The 22,856-nt window shown below is 41.5% G+C and overlaps 1 protein-coding gene across 1 annotated transcript in view; it reads right to left on the reverse strand.

Moving 5' to 3' along the window:
- The window catches only part of MOCOS (molybdenum cofactor sulfurase), a 482,379-nt gene that overhangs the window by 79,298 nt on the left and 380,225 nt on the right, over nt 1-22,856 (reverse strand). Inside the window, exon 7 of the mRNA XM_030204697.1 lies at nt 2,374-2,490. Within this exon, the coding sequence (XP_030060557.1) occupies nt 2,374-2,490 (117 nt within the window). The remainder of the gene's footprint in view (nt 1-2,373; nt 2,491-22,856) is intronic.

Below are 22,856 nucleotides of genomic sequence, written 5' to 3' on the forward strand. Positions count from 1 at the left end.
ACCCTTTTCCCCCCAGGAGAGACAGTCTAGGTGTGCATTAACAACACATTTTCTTTCTGTTGTTCATTCTTTCAGTCGTTAATGCAGACCTGGGGTTGGGGCTTTGAATAGCAACAGTACCGGTAATTGGTCTGCAATATGGATTAATTAGGCAAGTATATTCAGATGCAGATGACATATATTGTCATATATTGGAGTGGAGGAGTAGCCTAGTGGTTAGAGCACCAGACTTGACATCCAGAGGTGGCTGTCTCAAATCCCACTGCTGCTCCTTGGGATCTTGAACACGTATCTTACCCCTCCATTGCCTCAGATATAAAATTAGATTGGGAGCCCTCCAGAGACAGGGAAATACCCAGTGTGCCTGAATGTAACTCACCTTGAGCTACTAGTGAAAAGTGTGAGCAAAATCCAAATAAATAAATAAATAAATAAATATATTCTTTCCTAGTGAAATGTTTGGGTAGTGAAAGTAAAGGGAGGAATTATAGTAATGTAAAAGATTTTGTTTTTGGTGAATTTAGTTTTCATGAAAGTCCTCTGTTTATCCATGGAGCAGGTACAGCATGGGTGGGAGCCTGAATTTCCCTGTGTTGCTACCAGGATGCCTCAACCATACTTGGGAAGGCCTGCTTCTAAAATTTAGAAGTCATTTAGACTTTATGACTATTCAATGCTTGGCCTCTAGGCTGAGACTGCCAAAAAGGGTGCTAATTCACTGTGGTAGAAAAAAAAACCTTAAAAGGGGTAGCCATGTTAATTTATGCAGGTATTAAGCTGAATCTCCTAATAAAACTACAGTCTGCACAAAACACCTTATATATAGATTGCCAATTTAGGTTGAAGTATCTCCTCTTCTTAAGGATCTACATTGGTTAAAGGATTTCATTTAAGCTCTGTGTTCTTGATCATTAGATTCTTTGTGGTATCTTACCATCTTATATGATAAATCTCATTAAGTTATCACCACGAAATGCCACCTCATCATCTAGAGAATATCTCGTATTACTTTTCCCGTTGTAAAAACTTAACCTACAAAACTATCCATAATGCTAATTCTTCTTGCCAAAATGCTCTGCAACTCATTACCCAAGTATATCAGAAACTCAGTCGATTACATGTTGTTTAGAAGTTTACTTAAAGTCTACTTCTTTAGATCTATGTTCGGCTAATATGAAAAGAATTTTTTTAATAGTTATAGTCTTGTATTAATAGTAATTGTCTAGTAATGTTTCTTCTTAATTTGCTATGTATGCTACATTGAAATTGAGCTTTCTTGGGAAAATATGGCGTAGAAATGTCATGAGAAATAAATAAATAAATAAATAAATAAATAAATAAAGCAAGCAAGCACGCCGGTGTAACAAAATTGACATAGGCTAACCAGTTTATTAAGGAGTGAGCTTTCCAAGGACTAGAGTGCACTTTATCAGATGAACCTTGAAAATTCAGGCTTCAATAAATTGGTTAGTCTATAAAAGGCTTTTCAAACCTTTTTCTATCAGGGGTCACATTTTAGATTTTGTAACATTGTGAGGGCCAAAACAAGCAGCGGTATATTTTGCTGCATATTTGTCGAATGGTGTCAAAATATGACGGTGCATCATCCCTTCCCCAGCCTTCACACAGTCTCTATCTCTCTCTTTCATGTAGCCTACTCAGCCTTCACTCAGTCTCTCTCTCTCATATGTACCCCCCCTCTTCAGCCTCACTCCCACTTGATTGGCTTCAGCTGCATAAAAACCACACAGCTCCAGCTTCCCTGCTATGATTTTGGCTCTCTGCAAGTTTGGGTTGGTCACACAGTTTCAAATCTCATGAGTTTTGAGACCACAAAAAGCTCTTGAACTTCCTGCACTGCATGGCTCAAGTTTGCAGAGAGCCAGAGTCGCAGTGGGGAAACTGGAGTTGTGCGGTTTTGATGCAGCTGAAGCCAGACACGTGTGGACTAGACAGCAGCACTTGGTGGGCCCAGTTCTGACCCATAGGCCGTAAGTTGGACAAGCCTAGCCTATAAGGTGCTACCTGCCTCTGTCAACTTAATTGTGGTAGGTATGCCACATTGATTTGCATGTATGTCTTTATCCCTGGCTGCCAAGTAGTTATCACTTGGTAATGAGTTTCCTAGCAGACTGAGCTGGATATGAAGCATTAATCTAGGGGTGAAAGCTTTTGTATACCTGCAATAATCCATGGAGTCATCCAGTCTCTAAAAAAGCAAGAATAGCAGGAGGAGGAGGAGAAGAAGAGAGAGATTTTGAAATATCATCAAACTGGGGATCTAAGAGGAAATTACACATCCATTATTTTTTAAACAGGGGACCTTCTTTTCATATATCAGTGCTCAGCATCAAAGCTGTAGGTGGTGCTAACCTGAAAGAACTTTTTCATATCCTCTTTACTTGTTCCCAGATGTTTCTGGCAGGCCCCATTGTTACAGAAACAGCCTGTGCGGACATGAATGTGGTAGAGGTTAGCCAGCTTGTCAACCTAACAAATCAAGGAAGAAAACAAATGAGTTATTAGCAACTCTATTTCTGAGACTTGAAGCACAGTCAATAAAAGTGATCATAATGTACACAGCATAGATAGACATTCTTTCATTATAGACACACAGGCCTTGACCTGTGACTGCAGGGAGCATGGTTTGATGTATTTACCTGCATGATGTTAGCTTATTTTGTTCCCCCTTCTTTCCTTTTGCAAATGTATATTTGATTTACGTACCTCCTGCAACCATGAGCTAGTTTTTAGCTTAAGGAGCTATGCTAATATAGGAGTGTAGAGGAAAAGAAACTCACTCATAATTATTTCTAGGTGTTTTTCACTGGGGGCTGCTTGTGAAAAGTCCTATGCACCCTGGAGTCATACATTTATAGTGAAGGAGCAGCCATCAAGCCAGCAAGTCAAAAATATAGAATGAGAAACAAGTCAGGACAATTGCAGACACCTAAAAGTTGATATAAGTGAGATAAAAACAGCTTGATTTATGCACTATGCTATGTGCACTGCCATAGGAGCCAACTTTTCAAAATTATTGGGGGTGCTAAGCCCAATGGAAATAATCCCTCCCTGGACACATACAAGGAATTTTCTCAATATTGGGGGTGCTCAAGCACCCACAGCACCCACAGAGTCGGCTCCAATGTGCACTGCTATATGGTAGTAAAAATCCATGGGCCCTGATATTCAAAAGCAAATTGACCAGTGTTTCCCAAGTCGGTCCTGGAGTACCCCCTTGCCAGTCAGGTTTTCAGGATATCCAGAATGAATATGCATGAGATTGATTTGCATACACGGCCTCTATTATATGCAATTCTCTTTCATGCATATTCATTGTGGATATCCTGAAAACCTGACTGGCGAGGAGGTACTCCAGGATCAATGTGGGAAATACTTAAATAGACAATGACAGCTGTCATCTGGATATATGCTCTAGCAGGAACTATCTATGGATTTTCAAAAGCACTATCTGGAAAAGTGTTGCTGAAAATCCTTCCAGATCACCTCGGCACTATCCGTAAACATAGTAACATAGTAGATGACGGCAGAAAAAGACCTGCATGGTCCATCCAGTCTGCCCAACAAGATAAACTCATATGTGCTACTTTTTGTGTATACCCTACCTTGATTTGTACCTGTCGTCTTCAGGGCACAGACCCTATAAGTCTGCCCAGCACTATCCCCGCGGAGTGTGGGCATTCCTGGAAATTATCCAGGTAGCAGGGATATTTAATAAGGCAAGCTACAATAGGACACCAGTATCTTCTTTTCATCTACACCCCCTTCAACTTGAAGAGTACATTTAAAAAATCTCACATGCTCAACTTTATTTTTATTGAAATTTATACAAATAAAACTTTGAACAAAACATATAAAAAATAAAGAATGCAAAGTTAAATCACAACACTTGAAGAAATATAAAAATAAAACCTTAGGGGCCCTTCTACTAAACAACATCCCAGGAGAGCAGTGGGGCACCCTAGGGGGCACTGAAGTGGACTTCACATAAAAGTTCCAAGGTATACATCTCACTATTGTATAGTGAGCCCTTCAAAACCCACCAAAAACCTACTGTCCCCAACTGTACACTACTAAAATATCCCTTATGGCTGCAGATGTCACTAATATATGGGTACAGTAGGTGTTTGCTGGGTTTTGGAGGGGCGGACACGTTCCACCACAAGTGTAACAGAGCAGATTATGGGCTTGGGTCCCCTCTCCATAGTGCACTGATCTCTAGGCTACTCTAGGGACCTGCTTGCTGCTGTAATAGGACTGGTTATAACATCTGAGGCTGTCATAGAGGCTGGTATGTACTGTTGCTTTTACATCTTTCAGGGGGTGGGAGGTGGTCAGTGTCCACTGGATGAATAAAGGGGGGGGGGGGGTCATTCCTTTATTCTTCCAGTGGTCATCTGGTCATTTAGGGCACTTTTTTGTGGCATAGTCATTATTAAAACAGGTCTAGCTCAAAATGTCTTAATTTTATTCTTGGACATTTTTGTTTTGTTCCATTATGGCTGAAAAGCATCCAGGTCTTAGGAATGCCCAAATCCCACTCTTAACATGCCCCTGACATGACCCCTTGAGATTTAGATGCACTGCAGACAAATTGCATAGAAAAACATCTGGAAAATGGGTTTTGAAAATATTGATTTGGATGTTTTGGTGAGAAAAACGTCCAAATGCTGCTTTATGCCACTCTTTAGATGTTTTTCTCTTTCAAAAATGAGTCCCTACGGGAGTGATCTCGGAGGGCTTGGAAGCACATTGCTTCTCCTCCATCTGAAACCACTAGGACTACACCAAGATAGTCTTCTGCAGTGCTGGAAGATGTACTCTTTTCTTAAAGAAATACCCTAAAAAGGGATACATTAGCAAGGCAATAATTGCAACCCACAAATCCATTTTGGAATCATTTTGAAACAGATGCAACCTCCAGTCTTTTAGCTATACCTATACCTATAATAAGGAGAGGTTTGTAATATGTCTATAAATTATTGACATGTTTAGATAAAAGAATCATTAGTCTATTTAAATGGGGAATACATCCTTTTTCAGCTGTATTCTGGATCACTTTCCTAGCTAAGCCTTAGGTGGGTTCGCATTATAGTCCAATCTTGAAATTCTAGATAGAAACATTGAAAAATGTAGGCAATGTATCCAGCCTACCCATCCAAGCCATCTACTCTCCCTTTCACTCCCTTAGAGATCCTATGTACTTATCCCAAATTCTCTTGAATTCAGATAACTGTTTTTGCCACCACCTCTGTTGACGGGAGGCCATTCCACAAATTCACCACCCTTTCCATGAAGAAATATTTCCTTAGGTTACTTCTAAGTCTATCCCTTTTCACCTTCATTCTATGCCCCCTTGTTCCAGAGCTTCCTTTCAATTGAAAAAGAGTTGTCTCCTTTGCATTTATGCCGTATAGGTATTGAAATGTCTCAATCATATTTCCCCTCTCCCGCCTTTCTTCTAAAGTATATATATATTGAGATTTTTTTTAGGTCTGTCCCCATACGCTTTATAATAAAGACCACTGATCAGTTTAGTAGTTGCCCTCTGGACCTACTCCATCCTGTTTATATTTTTTTGAAGGTATGGTCTCCAGAATTATACACAATATTCTAAAAGAGATCTCACCAGAGTCTTATACAGGGGCATCATCACCTTCTTTTTCCTACTGGCCATTCCTCTCCTATGCACCTAAGCATTCTTCTAGCTTTCACCATTGCCTTTTCTACCTATTTGGCCTGAAGTTCCTGTTTCTTGAAGTTCAGAAACATTCCAAATATGGAATAAGATGGTCACGCATTATGTTGCACTCCCTTTACTTTGTGTCAAAAAGCAAGGGGAAGCTAATGAGGTTCTTTCCCTTAGAAGCCAGAGTTTCCCTCTTGGCAGATTACCAATGACTCCTTCATATAGCCTTTGTGTGGAACAGGGATTTCCATTGCTTGTGCAGGGAAGAGCCCCATATCGGAGGGCAAGATATCACTAAGCCCACAAAGCCACAATCTCTGTCGCCACTCTTGCGATGGAGGGACAGCTGACGACAGTGCCCAGAAGAAAGCAGAAGTTTGCAGTTGAAGCAATACCAGTGCAAGCCCTGGGGGTGTATCTGATGAATCAGCTGGACCCGGAGTGTGAGAAGAGAACATTGTTGGAGAATGCCTGGGTATCTGAGAAGAGAATGGGAGATGGATTGGATCCTTGGATGGATGAACTGTCCCAGACTATCCCAGCATTACAGCCCTTGTATTGCCTGGCTGAAGTTACATTGAACTCAATCTGGTAGGTATTAGAAGCTCTCCACAAGGGTTGTTTCTTCAGTCTCCATGACTAACTCAGCAACCATTAAAGATTCGAAACTACAGATGGGATGTCAAGTTTCTGTTTCCCAGATTTAGGATATTAAAGCTTAAGCATCTGAAAATAGATTGAAAATATGGAGAATACAGCAAGGTTTAAATTTAAGAATTTTGAATTTTTCATGTTCAAAACTTATGGGTAAAGGGTAAAGAGTCATGGATTTGATATACCATCTTTCTGTGGGTACAGCTAAAGTAGTTTACATATATTATATGTCACCTAGAGATATGTTTCATAAATTTTCTAAATATGTATTTAAATATCCAGACTCTGGTTTACCCCTCTCCAAAAATGTTTGTAACCTGGTCTCGCTCCTTACTAGTTCAGGTCTGCAGCAACCCACACTGGGATCACAGGGAAAACTTATTTCTCTGAAATGCTCTATTCTTTTCTCCACTTGCTCACCATTCATTCAGTCCCAGGTTCTACCATTCGAGTTTAGGAGTGGGTCAATAATTCGGAATAGAGATCTAGGATGTTGGAGGTTGTTAGTGGGAATGTCAAGGGTTGTTTCTCTAGTCCAAGCACCCTCTCACTGCTGTTCCAAGGACCACACTACTCTCCAGAGGTGTACTGAAAAGGTAACTCCAACTTTACTGTAACTTTGGCATACAGTTTGACAATGAATCAACTTGCAGACATTTACAATTCCATGAACTTCTCTGGTGGAATGAAATGATCCACTTCACTTCCCTTTTCCTTTAGGTTCAGGCTGTACACATTTTCAGAACCAACATCCCTTTGTGACAGGAAGAAATCCCAGGCTGTGACCTCTACTCCTTTTCTCCACATGGTAATTTGCAGGCACAGTCCCTTGTCGACTGTCTTCTCCAGTAGAAGTGCACCTCTCCAGGAATACACTCTGACCACCCAGGCAGGCTCTCTCCCATCATGGTCCCACTTCCAGGCTGGACTCTCCTCTGTCCACCCGAAGCTTAACTCAAGACTAGCCATACTGGGTCAGGCCAATGGTCCATCTAGCCCAGTATCCTGCTTCCAACTGTGGCCAAGCCAGGTCACAAATATCTGGCAGAAACCCAAATAGTGGCAACATAGTGTCACTTATAGGGACAGCAAATACTCCTGTAGCCAGCCTATGTTTTCTTCACTCCAGGATCCCCCCCCCCCCAATACTCCCAAGGGTCCCGGTGGGGGGTACAAGCCACCAAACACCTGCAGGCTGAACCAAAGACCTCGTGTCCCTCTTCACAATTTATTTTATTAAACACAAACTCCACCCCTGCTGTCAATCTCCACAGAGACACCACCATCTCTTTGCATTTCATTCCAATACTCCTCCCTTGGGCTGGGCTTCCTGCCACCCACAGACATCCCACACTCCAGCCCACTGGCAGTGACCTCCCTCCCCCCAGGCCTCTGGAAAAAAGCCACCAAATCTAGGAATACCCATTCTATGGGGAATTACACTTTATTATATGTTTTTGACTTTAAGACTTCTCAGAGGAATGGTGACTGAGGGGAAGTGGAGGTATTTGTGTACAGTTTAGATATTTCAGTGTTGCTGCAATGTTCTAAGCAAGAGATATCCTCTAGAGAAAATTTGTTTGTGTCATTTTTATTTCTCCAAGACAAGGAAGCCTTACGATTATATCTGAGAAGGCCTGTTGTTAGTTTTATGGGAGGAAGGATACAAATCTTTCCTGAAGTTTCCAAAAAAGATTTAAAAAAATTTGACAATGCAACAAGAAATGATATCTCTGAATACTCATTTCCAGTTCAGCCTTCTTTGTATATGTGTGGTATACTTTTGAGATGGAATCCGAACAAAAAGAGCGGAAGACACCTTTTAAGATAGAAAATACCATTTTTGAAAAATTCAGTACATTTGTGTTTTTTAATTTTTTTTATTTTCAGGATTCTCTAGTATCTGGTCCAGGTTGAGAATAGGAGTTAGGAAGCAACTGTGAAGGCAAAGAGCCATATTCCTTTCTGTTTGAAAATTTCCTTTTAGTTCCAGCTTCCTCTGGATTGTGTAACTTGGTACTTTTTTCTTGCAGACTATACTCATTTAATATTTTTATATTAGATGTTATAATTGCTTGAATAATTATATTGATGGTTTTTGGAAAATGTCTGTAGAAAGATTGCTTTGTGTTATTAATTGTGAATATTGAATTCAAAAAATTGAATACGATTAAAAGAAACTCAAGGATTAGTTATATATACAACACAATCATGCTGTGAAACTTTTATATGGTACCAAAAAATATGATCAAGTAACCCCACTCTCAATGGAACAAAATTAACTGCTGTGATAAGACCCTGTGGTTAACAGTACCCTCTACCAGCAAATTGTGACCCCATCTAGTAGTCCTTCAGAGCAACCAAGAAAGTGTTTACTTCTAATAAAGGATCAGCAGCAGTCAACTTCCACCATCTGATGAATAACAGCAGTCCTCTTTGCTGGATCTCTGCACACTCAGGGTGACTTTCCCAAACCTCCTGTTCACCCAGCACCCTCTTTCCTTGGGGTAAAACACATGTTCTGGAACTTGCAGAGTCTTCTGGCTCTTCCACTTCAACAAGAAAACATTTGCTTAGACAATGTGGGCAATATGCAAATCAGGCACTCTCCATAACCCTGCCTTATGCAAATCAGCCTTCCTGTAGCAGTCTCTAACTAGCAATATCTAGCATTTTTTAATGAGTAGCAGAAACTCATTTGAACAGCCACCACCCCTTGGACAGGACATCACTCTACTTTTACCTTATAGTTCTCCACCCCTGGATGTTTGTATTAGTTTTAAAAGCAAATATTTCAATATCAAAAAGTGCAAAGAAAACTACAAGAGAGTCATTTTCACTACTTCAAGGTGAGTTCTTTGCTTCTGTCCATTTTTGAGCCTTCCCCAACAGGCTCTCCTGGCTGGAGTTGCTCAGGCCAAACAGTCTCTTCTTTTCCTCAACTGGGGAATTTTCCTCTGGTACCATCTTCTCCAGGCTGCTTCCCCACTCTGCTTTCTGAGGAGCACTTTTATGAGAATTTATTAAATTATTTGAAGCTAAACCCCATCCTTCTAGAATCCTCCTCCCACATCTCTTTCAGCTGGGCTAGCTTTTCCTCAGTTCCTTCTTCCCTTCATGGATTCTTGGAGGTAATCACCCTAGACTTAAGCCTTATGGGAGTTGTAGTCTCATTCTTATTTAAAGAGAACCTACTCTTTTTGTGCTCTAACCCATAATCAGGGAGCCAGAGCTCCCTCTTGTGATATCTTCATGCCATGACACCCCCTGTGCCTATCACATTGCCCATCCTTTTTTAGCCCGAAATTCACAATACTGATGCTTGCACACTGTGCTCTGCATTATGGCTCCCATAACACATTTCTAACTAGCTTATTTCCTCCACTCCTTTGTGGTGTCTCAGGTTGCCTCTGTTTACCATCCCCTGCTAGAATTGGATTTGAATTGACATATTGCTGTGCCTTCTGTTACATGGCCCCATTCACAGAGGGCAGAGAGCTCCTATGCTATGTCCATTTAAAGTTGGCATTATGACCTGGCTTAATTCCCAGGCCTTTGGCAGGAGAAAAATCAGTCTGTTGGAACTGGTTTTAACAGATTGATACAGGAAGAGGGGAGGTAGAAAATACTAAAAAAGAAAAAACAGAAAAACCTGTGGTTTAATCTGCTTTTCCACTTTACTGTTTGTAACTATGAATTCACTTCCCACTGTGATCGTATGTTGTTAAGGTCCTGTTTTTCCTTTTCTTTTTCCTTTTTTAAGTTTTTAAATTTTTTTTAGAATAAATTCATTTTATGCTTTTGTTCCCATTGTTATGTTTTAATAGACTTTTTTAAAACAAGAACTACTTTGTAAACACACTCTGGTGCACATAATTAAGGTTGGTATATGAAATTATTAACCTAAATTAAATAAAACATTTTCAAACCAGTCTATTTTTAACTTACAATGTTGTAAAGAATCCAACTAAGATTCCAGAATCACAGCAACATATATTTTATATAGGGGTGTGCCATCAGTATAAGAAGGAGAAGTTATCAATGTGGGAAGTTATCAATGTGGGCTACCATTACGTCGGGTTATTTTACCAAAGTTGTGTTATTTTAGTACAGGGTCTCTTTGAATAAAATGGGACCCTGTACTAAAATAGCACAACTTGAGGTAAAATAACTCATTATAATGGTAGCACATGTTTATAACTCCCCTCTCCCCAAATGACATAGAAACATCAGTGATATCTGTTATATATTCTGTGTTGTCTTCCAACCTGAAATTACACAAATGACCAGTGAAATATTGTCATGTCTATTGTTTTAGAACTTGATATGTATTACAGTATTTTAGAATATGTTGAAGTGTTTCAGTGCCTGGCATTCATAAAATGTGGTAGAATTTACAAGTAACAAAAGAAATGAAATATATGGCAAAACAACACAACATACATGGCAGAAGGCTGAAATCAAAAGATAGAATGGCTCATGTGATGAAACAGTGGTTGTAAGCCTGAAAATGTATTTCATGATGTGTATTTCTCCTAATTAGCCAGCAGATGGCGCTTGTTTTAAGTTTTAAAGCTGTTGGAGAAAAATACTTTCTCTCTTCCAGTTTCAGCTTATGCAAAGGCAAGCTGCAGTACCAATGGGCAGCTACTTTCAAAATTGATGCCCCGGGCTCTGATTGGCCCTGGATTTCAAATCTATCCCTAAGGTACTGGATTTTATCCAGGCTCAGCCAGGGAGTGGAGAGAAAAAGATCTCTTTACTGAGACTCTGTGAGCAGTTATATTTTATAACCTGTGAGCAGTTACATTTCCTGAACTCCCCAGGTACTACCCAGGTAGTAAACAAATGTTTAGATAGTTTTATAATTGATCACCTGTTATTGCTTGCTGATTTCACCTTTTTTCTGTTTACTGTTCAAGTTCTGTGACAATAACCTTAGTTTACTGACTCTGCTGTCCTGAACTCACTAAGAATCCTGTTTCCTGATTATGGGTCTGTGGGTGCTTTCTGAGAACTGTGGGACCCCTGGAGTGTGGTCCCAGTGTCCAAGAAATCACCGGGGAATAACCTGACAGTGGGAGACTCGCCCAGAGGCAAGTGGAACCCAGTAGGCAGGAGGAGCATGCTAGTATAGAGCACGTGCCCCGGTGCAGGCGGGCCTGAGCAATGCTGGGGACAGACCCTCCAGGTGGCTGCAGGGTTAACCCCAGGCAGGTACTAGGCATTTTGTGACAGCACAAAACAATCATTTTCCATGCAGTCCCCTAATTTTATATTATTTTAACGTGTAAAGCATTCCATGTTTACTAACAGGGGAGTCTATCCTAATCACATTCTAGGTTACAAAATTAATATTACATTTCCCCTTTTAGGGGTAATTTTATATCCATGTGTGCTTACTTTTCACTCTGAGGGCATCACTAAGTTTTCAAAACCAAAGCGTGGACGTACTTCCTCTTGGATCATCACCCCAGGGAATTTAGCACACTAAAATTATGGGCAGCAGTCCAAGCACAGATCCCTGAGGAACCTGACCATTTAACCCTACTCTCTGTTTTCTATCTTTTAACCAGCTTTTCATTCACAATAGGACAATACCTCCTATCCCATGACTTTCTAATTTCCTCAGGAGTCTTTCATCAGGGCGCAGGGCCCAAGAGATAGGCAGAGCTCCGGAGTCTCAATGCGTGGATGAGATGATGGTGCAGGGATGAGGGTTTTAGATTTGTTAGGAACTGTCGCGGAGGCGGCGAAACATCAAGGGGGGCGTGTCGGTAGGGTAGTGAAGGCAGGATGGGGGTGGGACATGGGCGTGCTCACGAGATGGCCGGCTTCGCCCGATAATGGCAAAAAAAAGCCAGGCTTGACGAGCATTTCGCCGGCTTTACTTGGTCCTTTTTTTTCATGACCAAGCTTCAAAAAGGAGCCTCAACTGACCAAATGACCATCGGAGGGAATCGGGGATGACCTCCCCTTACTCCCCCAGTGGTCACCAACCCCCTCCCACCCAAAAAAACAAAAAACATTTTTGCCAGCCTTTATGCCAGCCTCAAATGTCATACCCAGCTCCCTGATAGCAGTATGCAAGTCCCTAGAGCAGTTTTTAGTGGGTGCAGTGCACTTCAGACAGGTGGACCCAGGCCCATCACCCCCCTACCTGTTACACTTATGGTGGGAAATGGGAGCACTCCAAAACCCACCCAAAACCCACTGTACCCACATGTAGGTGCCCCCCTTCACCCCTTAGGGCTAGGGTAATGGTGTGGGGAGTGGGTTTGGGGGGGATTTGGGGGGCTAAACAACCAAGGGAAGGGAGCTATGCACCTGGGAGCAATTTTTATTTTTTAATTTTTCGAAGTGCCCCCCTAGGGTGCCCGGTTGGTTTCCTGGCATGTCAGGGGGGCCAGTGCACTACAAATGCTGGCTCCTCCCATGACCAAATGCCTTGGATTTGGCCGGGTTTGAGATCGCCAGCATTATTTTCCATTATGGTCGAAAACTGATGCCGGCCATCTCAAACCTGGCGAACTCTGACATTTGGCCGGGCCCAACTGTACTAGCGAGGAAAAGATGGCCGGCCATCTTTTTCGAAAATATGGTTGGCTCCGCCCGCTTACGGCGCCGGCCCCGGAGATGGCCGGCCAGCTATTTGGCCGGCGTTGTTTGATTATGCCCCTCTAGGTGTCCTTAAATAAAAATAAAAAACAGACAAAAGATTGCAAGTTAATACTGTCAAATGCTAATCATGATGTAAATAGGAACAACAAACATAGTTTGAAATGTTTATATGCGAATGCCAGGAGCCTAAGAAATAAGATGGGAGAGTTAGAATATATTGCACTAAATGAAGAATTAGATGTAATAGGCATCTCTGAGACCTGGTGGAAGGAGGATAACCAGTGGGACACTGCCATATGAGGGTACAAATTATATTGTAGTGATAGGGTGAATCGAATTGGTGGAGGAGTAGCATTGTATATTAAGGAGAGCCTTGAATCAAATAGATTGAAAATTCTGCAGGAAACAAAACACTTCTTGGAATCACTGTGGATTGAAATTCCATGTTAAAGGGGAAAAGGATAGTGATAGCAGTGTACTACCGTCCGCCTGGCCAGGATGAACAGACAGATGCAGAAATGTTAAAGGAAATTAGGGACGCAAACAAACTGGGCAACACAATAATAATGGGTGATTTCAATTACCCCGATATTGACTGGGTAAATGTAACATCGGGGCACGCTAGGGAGGTAAAATTCCTTGATGAAATCAAGAACAGCTTTATGGAGCAGCTGGTACAGGAGCCGAGCCGATGAGAGAAGAAAAAATTCTAGACCTAGTCCTTAGTGGAGCACATGATCTGGTGCGGGAGGTAATGGTGCTGGGGTCGCTTGATAATAGTGATCATAATATGATCGGATTTGATATTAGCTTTGAAGTAAGTATACATAGGAAATCAAGTACATTAGCGTTTAACTTTAAAAAAGGAGACTATGATAAAATGAGAAGAACGGTGAAAAAAAAACTTAGAGGAGTGACTGCGAGGGTCAAAAATTTACATTAGGTGCAGATGCTGTTCAAAAACACCATCCTGGAAGTCCAGGCCAAATATATTCCGCGTATTAAAAAAGGAGGACGGAAGACCAAACGACAGCTGGTGTGGTTAAAGGAAGCCATTAGAGCTAAAAGAAAATCCTTCAGAAAATGGAAGAAGGAACCGACTGAAAATAATAAGAAACAGCATAAAGAATGTCAAGTCAAATGCAAAGCGCTGATAAGGAAGGCTAAGAGGGACTTCGAAAAAAAAAATGCATTGGAGGCAAAAATACATAGTAAATTTTTTTTAGGTATATTAAAAGCAGGAAGCTGGCAAAAGAATCGGTTGGACTGCTAGATGACTGAGGAGTAAAAGGGGCGATAGGGAAGACAAAGCTGTAGCGGAGAGATTAAATGAATTCTTTGCTTCGGTCTTCACCGAGGAAGGTTTGGGTGGGATACCGGTGCCAGAAATGGTCTTCGAAGCTGACGAGTCAGAGAAACTTAATGAATTCTCTGTAAACCTGGAGGATGTAATGGGGCAGTTCTACAAACTGAAGAGTAGCAAATCTCCTGGACTGGATGGTATTCATCCCAGAGTACTGATGCAACTGAAAAATGGAGAAGGGTAGTTAGTGGGGTTCCCCAGGGGTCTGTGCTGGGACTGCTGCATTTTAACATATTTATAAATGACCTAGAGATGGGAGTAACTAGTGAGGTAATTACATTTGCTGATGACACAAAGTTATTCAAAGTCATTAAATCACGGAAGGATTGTGAAAAATTACAAGAGGACATTACGAGACTGGGAGACTGGGCATCTAAATGGCAGATGTCGTTTAATGTGAGCAAGTGCAAAGTGATGCATGTGGGAAAAAGGAACCCGAATTATAGCTACGTCATGTAAGGTTTCATGTTAGGAGTCACGGACCAAGAAAGGGATCTAGGTGTCGTCGTTGATGATACGTTGAAGCCTTCTGCTCAGTGTGCTGCTGCGGCTAAGAAAGCAAATAGAATGTTAGGTATTATTAGGAAAGGAATGGAAAACAAAAATGAGAATGTTATAATGCCTTAGTGTCGCTCCATGGTGCGACCGCACCTCAAATATTGTGTTCAATTCTGGTTGCCGCATCTCAAAAAGATATAGTGGAATTAGAAAAGGTGCAGAGAAGGGCGATGAAAATGATAAAGGGGATGGGACGACTTGCCTATGAGGAAAAGCTAAAGCGGCTAGGGCTCTTCAGCTTGGAGAAAAGGCAGCTGAGGGGAGATATGATAGAGGTCTATAAAATAATGAGTGGAGTTGAATGGGTAGATGTGAAGTGTCTGTTTAAGCTTTCCAAAAATACTAGGACTAGGGGGCATGCGATGAAGCTACAATGTAGTAAATTTAAAAAGAATCAGAGAAAATTTTTCTTCACTCAACGTGTAATTAAACTCTGGAATTCGTTGCCAGAGAATGTGGTAAAGGCAGTTAATTTAGCGGAGTTTAAAAAAGGTTTGGACGGCTTCCTAAAGGACTTGGGGAAAATCCACTATTTCTGGGATAAGCAGTATAAAATGTTTTGTACTTTTTTGGGATCTTGCCAGGTATTTGTGACCTAGATTGGCCACTGTTGGAAACAGGATGCTGGGCTTGATGGACACCTGGTCTTTCCCAGTATGGCAATACTTATGTACTTATGTAGGTACTTTGTCAAATGCCTTTTGAACATCCAGACACACAATATCGACAGGCTCACCTCTATCCACATGTCTATTCAACCCTTCAAAGAAATGTAGTAGATTGGTGAAGCAAGATTTCTCTTGATTATCCCATGTTGGCTTTTTCTCATTAATCCATGCTTATGTATATGCTCTGTAATTTTTGTTCTTTATAATAGTCTCTACCATTTTGCCCGGCACCAACGTCAGGCTCGTTGGTCTATAATTTCCCAGATCATCTCTGGAACCTTTTTTAATAAATGGCATTACACTGGCGACCCTCCACTCCTCTGATACCATGCTTGATTTTAAAGATAAATTACATATTACTAACAATAGCTCTGCAAGTTCATTTTTCAATTCTATTAGTACTCTGGGATGTATACCATCCGGTCCAGGTGATTTGCCACTCTTCAATTTGTCAAATTGCCCCATTACATCTTCCAGGTTTACAGAGATTTGTTTCAGTTTCTCTGACTCATCAGCAATGAATACCATTTCTGGCATCTTCCTTGGTGAAAAATGAAGCAAAGAATTCATTTAATCTCTTCACTATTGTGTCCTTTTTACCCCTCTATTTTTATTAGACTCTTATAGAAGTAAATTTATTAGTTGATAGATCTGATAATGAACCACCAACATCTAATGAATTAGCATACTACATTAGAGACAAGGTCCAAAAAAATTAAGGAGCAATTAACACCCAACTTTGACCATCTAGAGAGTCAGGGACAGGTAGACTTTTTGATTCCTATAGATAGAATTTGGTTAAACTTTGATAAGATAAATATATGCAAAATCTTTTTCTGGCTTAGATGTGTGCCTGCTATATCTGATAAAGCATGCATCACTCTTTTCTTCATTTTCCAGGTTGATTGGTTAAATTTTCATTTCAAATCTGGTTTCTTTCCATATTCCGGAAGTGATATAATCCTCACTCCCATCTTGAAGAATCCTAAGGCTAATATTTCTGAAGTAAGTAACTACCAACCTGTGGCTTCTATCTCATTGTTTAGAAAAATTATGGAGGGCTATGTCACAACACAAGTAGAGAATTATCTAGCTCAACATGAGATTCTTCAGTCTTCTCAATCTGGTTTTAGGAAAAACTATAGTACTGAAATGGTGATTAGAGCTACAGTTGCCCATGGAAAGAACTTGTTGAGGAAAGGTCGATGCGCCTTGATTATTCAATTTGACCTTTTTTGTGCTTTTGATTTAGTGGACCATGAATTGCTGCTAATGATAAGATAAAGCTCTAGATTGGTCTTGAGGTTTTCTTTCCAACTGCTATTATACAGTAAAAAAAAAAAGGGGGATGTCTATTTAGAATGATGGCAGACCTTTTGTGGGGTCCCCTGGGCTCTCTGCTTTCCTCTACTCTTTTTAATGTCCTTATGCAGTTGTTGGGTGAGATGCTTAAGCAGGCTAAAATCCAACATTTTGTTTATGTGGCTGATACAGTAGTTTTTCTGCCAGCATCTAGAACTTGGTTGGATACTTTAAACAGACATTCAGAGGTGCATTGGGTTGATTGAAAATTCGGTTGAAGTTCATTGTTTCAAGCTGAATAAAGATAACACTACGTTTTTGTGGATAGGCTCTGCAACTGACCCCAGGTATAGAGATAAGTTTACTATAGGTGATAATCATTTCTCTGTGATGTTAAATGCAAAACTTCTGGGAGAAGAGGTAGATGATTGCTATCTATGCAAAACCATGTATGAAGTGTTGCGAGGAGTTCTTTCTACTTAGAAAACTTAGGGTTGTTAGAAAATATTTTATGCCAACAGTGTTTAGGTTGTTTGTTTAATTTATGATTTTATCAAGGCTAGATTACTGTAATATTGTATTGGTTAGTTATTCTAAAACTCTTCTTAATCAACTGCAGATAGTTCACAATACAGCAGTTTGCTTAAATTTTGATCTACATAAATATAATTCAGTTAGGGCTAAATTCATTATTTTACATTGGCTCCCAGTGGCAGCTCACGAAAAATTTCTGTATAACAGCTTTTACGATATTGACAGGAGTTGCTCTGGCTTATCCCCCGAACTCTGTATATGGTGCCTTAATTTCCGTTCGGAAATCGAAGTGTATTCAATAACAATATGCATAACTTGATTGGTTAACTATCTAATCAACACGGTTAACAAGCAACTAACAGCATTAATTGGCATTAACTGAGATTTATGCGTACAACTCGCTAATTGTATTCTACAGCATCATGCGCCTAAATTCTAAGTCGCATAGTTGAAAAGGGGACATATTCATGGGCAGGGCATGGGCATTTCTACAATCTATATATAGTGTTATAGAATATACCCGCTCTGCGCCTAATTTAGGCATCAGGATTTACGCCAAGTAAAATGTGGCATAAATGTTTGCTACTAAATTTGGTCGTGTGGAGAGGCGCTCAGCGTATTCTATATATGTGTGGAAATGTAAGCGTATTCTATACAATTTAGGCATACTTCAAAGAATACGCCTAGGCATTATTTTTTACAGCATGGATTTTTCAGGAGCCATATATAGAATCTGCCCCTATATGTCTAGTCTAATTTCATTGCTTGGAGGCTCAGATACTTCATATAGTACTTGCAATATTTATAAATTACGTTTTATTTCTGTAAGTAAGGTTATCAATAGAAATCAAACAAAATAAAACATGGAAAAGAAAATAAGATGATACCTTTTTTATTGGACATAACTTAATACATTTCTTGATTAGCTTTCGAAGGTTGCCCTTCTTCCTCAGATCGGAAATAAGCAAATGTGCTAGCTGACAGTGTATATAAGTGAAAACATTCAAGCATTACTATGACAGTCTGACAGGGTGGGAGGATGGGGGTGGGTCGGAGGTATGCATGGGGACATCAAAGCATATCATTGATATTCTAACAGGATGGGTGTGGATAGGTGAGGGGTGGGGTGATCAACAGAGACATACAGCTTTATGGTTTATAATGGGCTAGGAACCCCAGATCCTTGTTAAGTCCTTTCTGTTGGGTGTTAAAATATTCAATCATTCTGACTTCAAAGGTCTTACGTTCTTGTATGGTTTTAAAGTTACCTTTGAGCATTCTCACTGTGAAATGACTGGTACAGTGTCCTGGTCCTGTAAAATGTTGACCAACAGGCGTGGGAACCCTGCTGGCACCAGTATTGTTCATATGATGTCTATGTAAGTAAGGTGAAATCCGTGAAGCAGCATATTCTTTTTTGTTTTATCAGACAGCAATGGTGGAATTCTCTACCTCTTTCTATTAGAACATATGGTGATTTTGAAAACACTGAAATCACAATTTTTTTCCATATTTATGGCTTGGCAGATAATAATTGATTGTTACTGACATTCTTCATAATTAAGATTATTATTACTATAATTATTGTTATACATCTCTGGACATACTGTTCTGGTCTGTTACTTTGCAATCTGCCTTGAACTATCAAGGTACTGGTGGAATATAAGTCCCAGATGTAATGCGCCTTACATGCATAAATGTCCAGTATATTAGTACTTAGTCAGATATGTGTACACAGTGATACGAACTTTCCCAGGGAGGGCTCAGAAGCTAGGAATAAGACCTCTACACACCAAAGAATAAACAGACTATGTCAATATTTAGCAGAGCACAGTCTAGAAAGGTCATTATTTTCTCTCCTGTTTCACTCAGGATGGACCAGACACCAAACTTCCCATTAGCAGCTTTAAAAGAAATCAAACACAAGAAAGTCACTGGAAGTGTATTACTTGCTAGTTGTCAGGAACTTCCAGTATTTCTGTTCCTCTCATGAACAGGCAAAAAGGCAAGTTTAAAGCACTCCAGCTTCTTATGCAAATTAGTAGCCACAGCTCCCTGCTTGGCTGACTCCAAAAACAGTTATCTGCATATTCCCTATTCTTTCTGTTGCTACTGGCAAACCCTTCCATTATAGTTTACATGACATTCTCACTTCAGTTCTCTGATAATCTCCCCTCAGTGCTAATAAATCAAGTAGTCCTTCAGTGTATTAAACAAACAAACAAACAAACACACACACACACACACACACACACACACACACACACACACACACACACACACACACATTAAACTAGTATTACTACTATTCTCTGCCCCATGCCTGTGTTACACAGCACCCCCCCCCCCCCCCCCCACAAAAAAAAGAACAACACATTCACCTGGTTTTACTTCACACAGTTCATACTGATAAGCAGTTTCTCATAATTCCATTCCACCCAGCTTATTCCCTTTTAGAGCTGAAATGGATCTGAGGCTGTCCAGGTCCACTGCTTCTACTTCTCATTCTCCTCATAGCAAGTTCCAGCATATCTGGCTTCAATGGGAAGGACTCCACCCACCTCCCTCCTTTCCAACTATCCTTAGGAAGGTTGTTATGGTTATTATGGGGGCTCTTGGGAAATGTAGACTCCTCCCCCCTTGGCTCTGATTGGTGTACTAGCAGTCCCAGGGTGGAGTAAGGAAACCTGCTTCCTAGCTTCCTAATTGTGCTGTTGTGCTCTAGACTCCTCCAGGTTTCCTGAAATCCTCCTTTTCCTTGGGTTCAGTGGAGCTTTTCCCTGCTACCCTCAGATGTCTTTCCCTAATCTCTCCTCCCTCTTCCAAAGCCTATATCATTTGCTTTTTGGTAGGGAAGAAACACTGCTTGCATTTGTGTGTGTGTGTGTGGGTGTGTGTGTGTGTGTGGGGGGGGGGGGGGGTTACTCCTGATATGGCATCTTGTAGGGCTGTTCTCTCAACTGCTCTTATGCCCATAAACCACATTATCACAACACTTACTGCATAAGTACTTGTAGGGTGCCTAAATGCTGTTCTGCAAATACCCGTTTAACATATATAGGACCTGAGGAGTGGCCTAGTGGTTAGGGTGGTGGACTTTGGTCCTGAGGAACTGAGTTCAATTCCCACTTCAGGCACAGGCAGCTCCTTGTGACTCTGGGCAAGTCACTTAACCCTCTATTGCCCCAGGTACAAATAAGTACCTGTATACAATATGTAAGCCATATTGAGCCTGCCATGAGTGGGAAAGCACAGGGTACAAATGTAACAAAAATAAAATATATGGCACCTGAAAAATCAGCACCAACAAAATTTCTGCCTAGGTATATTCTATAAACCACACCAAGTGGACATGCCTGTACCTAACTCTAGGCATGTCCATTTACAAGACTTGGTGTTAATACCGGTGCCTAAGTTAGATGTGGAGCAGGTGTATTTTATAACCCTGTGCATAGTTTTTCAGAATGCCCATGACCTGCCCATAGTCATGCTCCCTTTTCATTAGAATTTATCGACACCAATTTGCAGAATATGCATAGTGAGTTGTGTGCGTAAATTCTAATTAATCCCAATTAGTGTTGATAATTGCTTGTTAAGCACTGTTATCAATGCTGATTGGCTTGTTAAGATAATTAAACTGTGCACACAAATCCAGAATATGACTGGATTTGCACGCGCAATTTCGGTTTTTGCAAGGGGGGCACATACACGGGTGGTGCATGGGCAGGACTCCCACTTATGCACTGAAACCAGAAAAGGATGCTGCCAGGAGTGCCATTATGCCATACCTCACAATGTGCTAAGTGTGGGACATTTCAGAATGCAATAAATGCAGAGCAGAGTTAATTATTTTGTCTGCTATTCAGTTCAAATCCCTGAAGCAAATAAAATCGAAACCTATGCAGTTTGGGGAACAAAGGAATTTGATTGGCCAGATGTAAGCCCAGACACTTTTGGGGGCTGCTTGAGGTAAGTGAAATAGTTTGCACTATATTACATTACATTTTAATAACTAGTAAAAGAAGCCCGTTTCAGAGCAAATGAAACGGGCGCTAGCAAGGTTTTCGTTGCCAACACCCCCCTCCCTCCCTGGCCAACCCCTTCGTTGTTCTGGCATTGCTCCGCCCCCAACGCCATGATGTTTGACGCGAGGGCGGGGCCCAGAGCGATTTCCCACCCCACCCCCCTCGCCTCCCTCCCTGCCTCCCTCCCTGCCAACCCCTTCGTTGTTCTGCCATTGCTCCGCCCTTGAGGGCGGGGCCCAGAGCGATTTCCCACCCCCCCGGCTCCCTGCCTCCCTCCCTGCCAACCCCTTCGTTGTTCTGCCATTGCTCTGCTCTCGAGGGCGGGACCTGGAGCGATTTCTCCCCCCCCCCCGTCTCCCTCCCTGCCAACCCCTTCGTTGTTCTGCCATTGCTCGACCCTCGAGGGCGGGGCCTGGAGCGATTTTGGTGGCTTCACCACCACGAACCTTCGAACCTTTTTGAAGGAAGTCAGAGCTTGGCTTCACTGACGTCAGTGTCCTCAGAACATTGAGGGTGAGTTTTATTATAGTAGATTATTATATTAATATTACATTGTAGCTCTGTTTTGTGCATTTACTGTGGCAGGAGCTCTGCCATGCTATTTTCCAGGAGACATTATTGAACTAATATATTTTAAAGACTGAGCACATGAGACACATATTTTACAAACATTTGGAGGGCACTGATAATTGAAACTGGCAACCTTATATGCAGTTTTTATATTATTATTATTATTATTATTATTATTTCTGAAGGCCCCTTCTTTGTGCAAAGTGTGACTAAAATTTGGGCTTTTGGTTTTGAAGGTTTTGTGTGAGCACGTTTTATACTGTTCAATTTCTGAGTGAGGTGTTCACTGTAGCCCACCTGCATGCCCTCTACATCTCTGTCCCCTAGTTTTGAGTCCTTTTGCTGGAGTATTTATATGAGCTTTGTAGCCAATTACTTTTAGGTGACTTAGAGGCCCTTTTACTAAGGCTTGTAGGCAGTGCTGTAGCGAGGGCGGCTGACACCCGGGGCGGGTTGCCGCTGCGCACCCCCCCTGGGTGCAGCACGGTGCACCCCCCTGGAGCGCATTCCCCCCCGGAGCGCATTCTTACTGCCATACGAAAGCGGGGGCAGGCAGGAACGCCGATCCGCCCCGAGTGCATGTTGCTGGGAGCTGCGTCGGCTCCGCTGGTTCCCTGCTCTCTTTGCCCCGGAACAGGAAGTAACCTGTTCCGGGGCAGAGGGAGCAGGGAACCAGCGGAGCCGACACCCCCCCAGCGGCGTGCACCCGGGGCAGACCGTCCCACCGCCCCCTTCCTAAGCCACTGCTTGTAGGCACCTATGCGTGTCAGTTTAGAACTACCGCCCGGCTACCGCGTGCCCCAGGCAGTAATTCCATTTTTTACGTGTGTCCGATACACATGACAGAAAAT

This window comes from Microcaecilia unicolor, chromosome 1 (genome assembly GCF_901765095.1).
Source record: "Microcaecilia unicolor chromosome 1, aMicUni1.1, whole genome shotgun sequence".
NCBI lineage: Eukaryota > Metazoa > Chordata > Amphibia > Gymnophiona > Siphonopidae > Microcaecilia > Microcaecilia unicolor.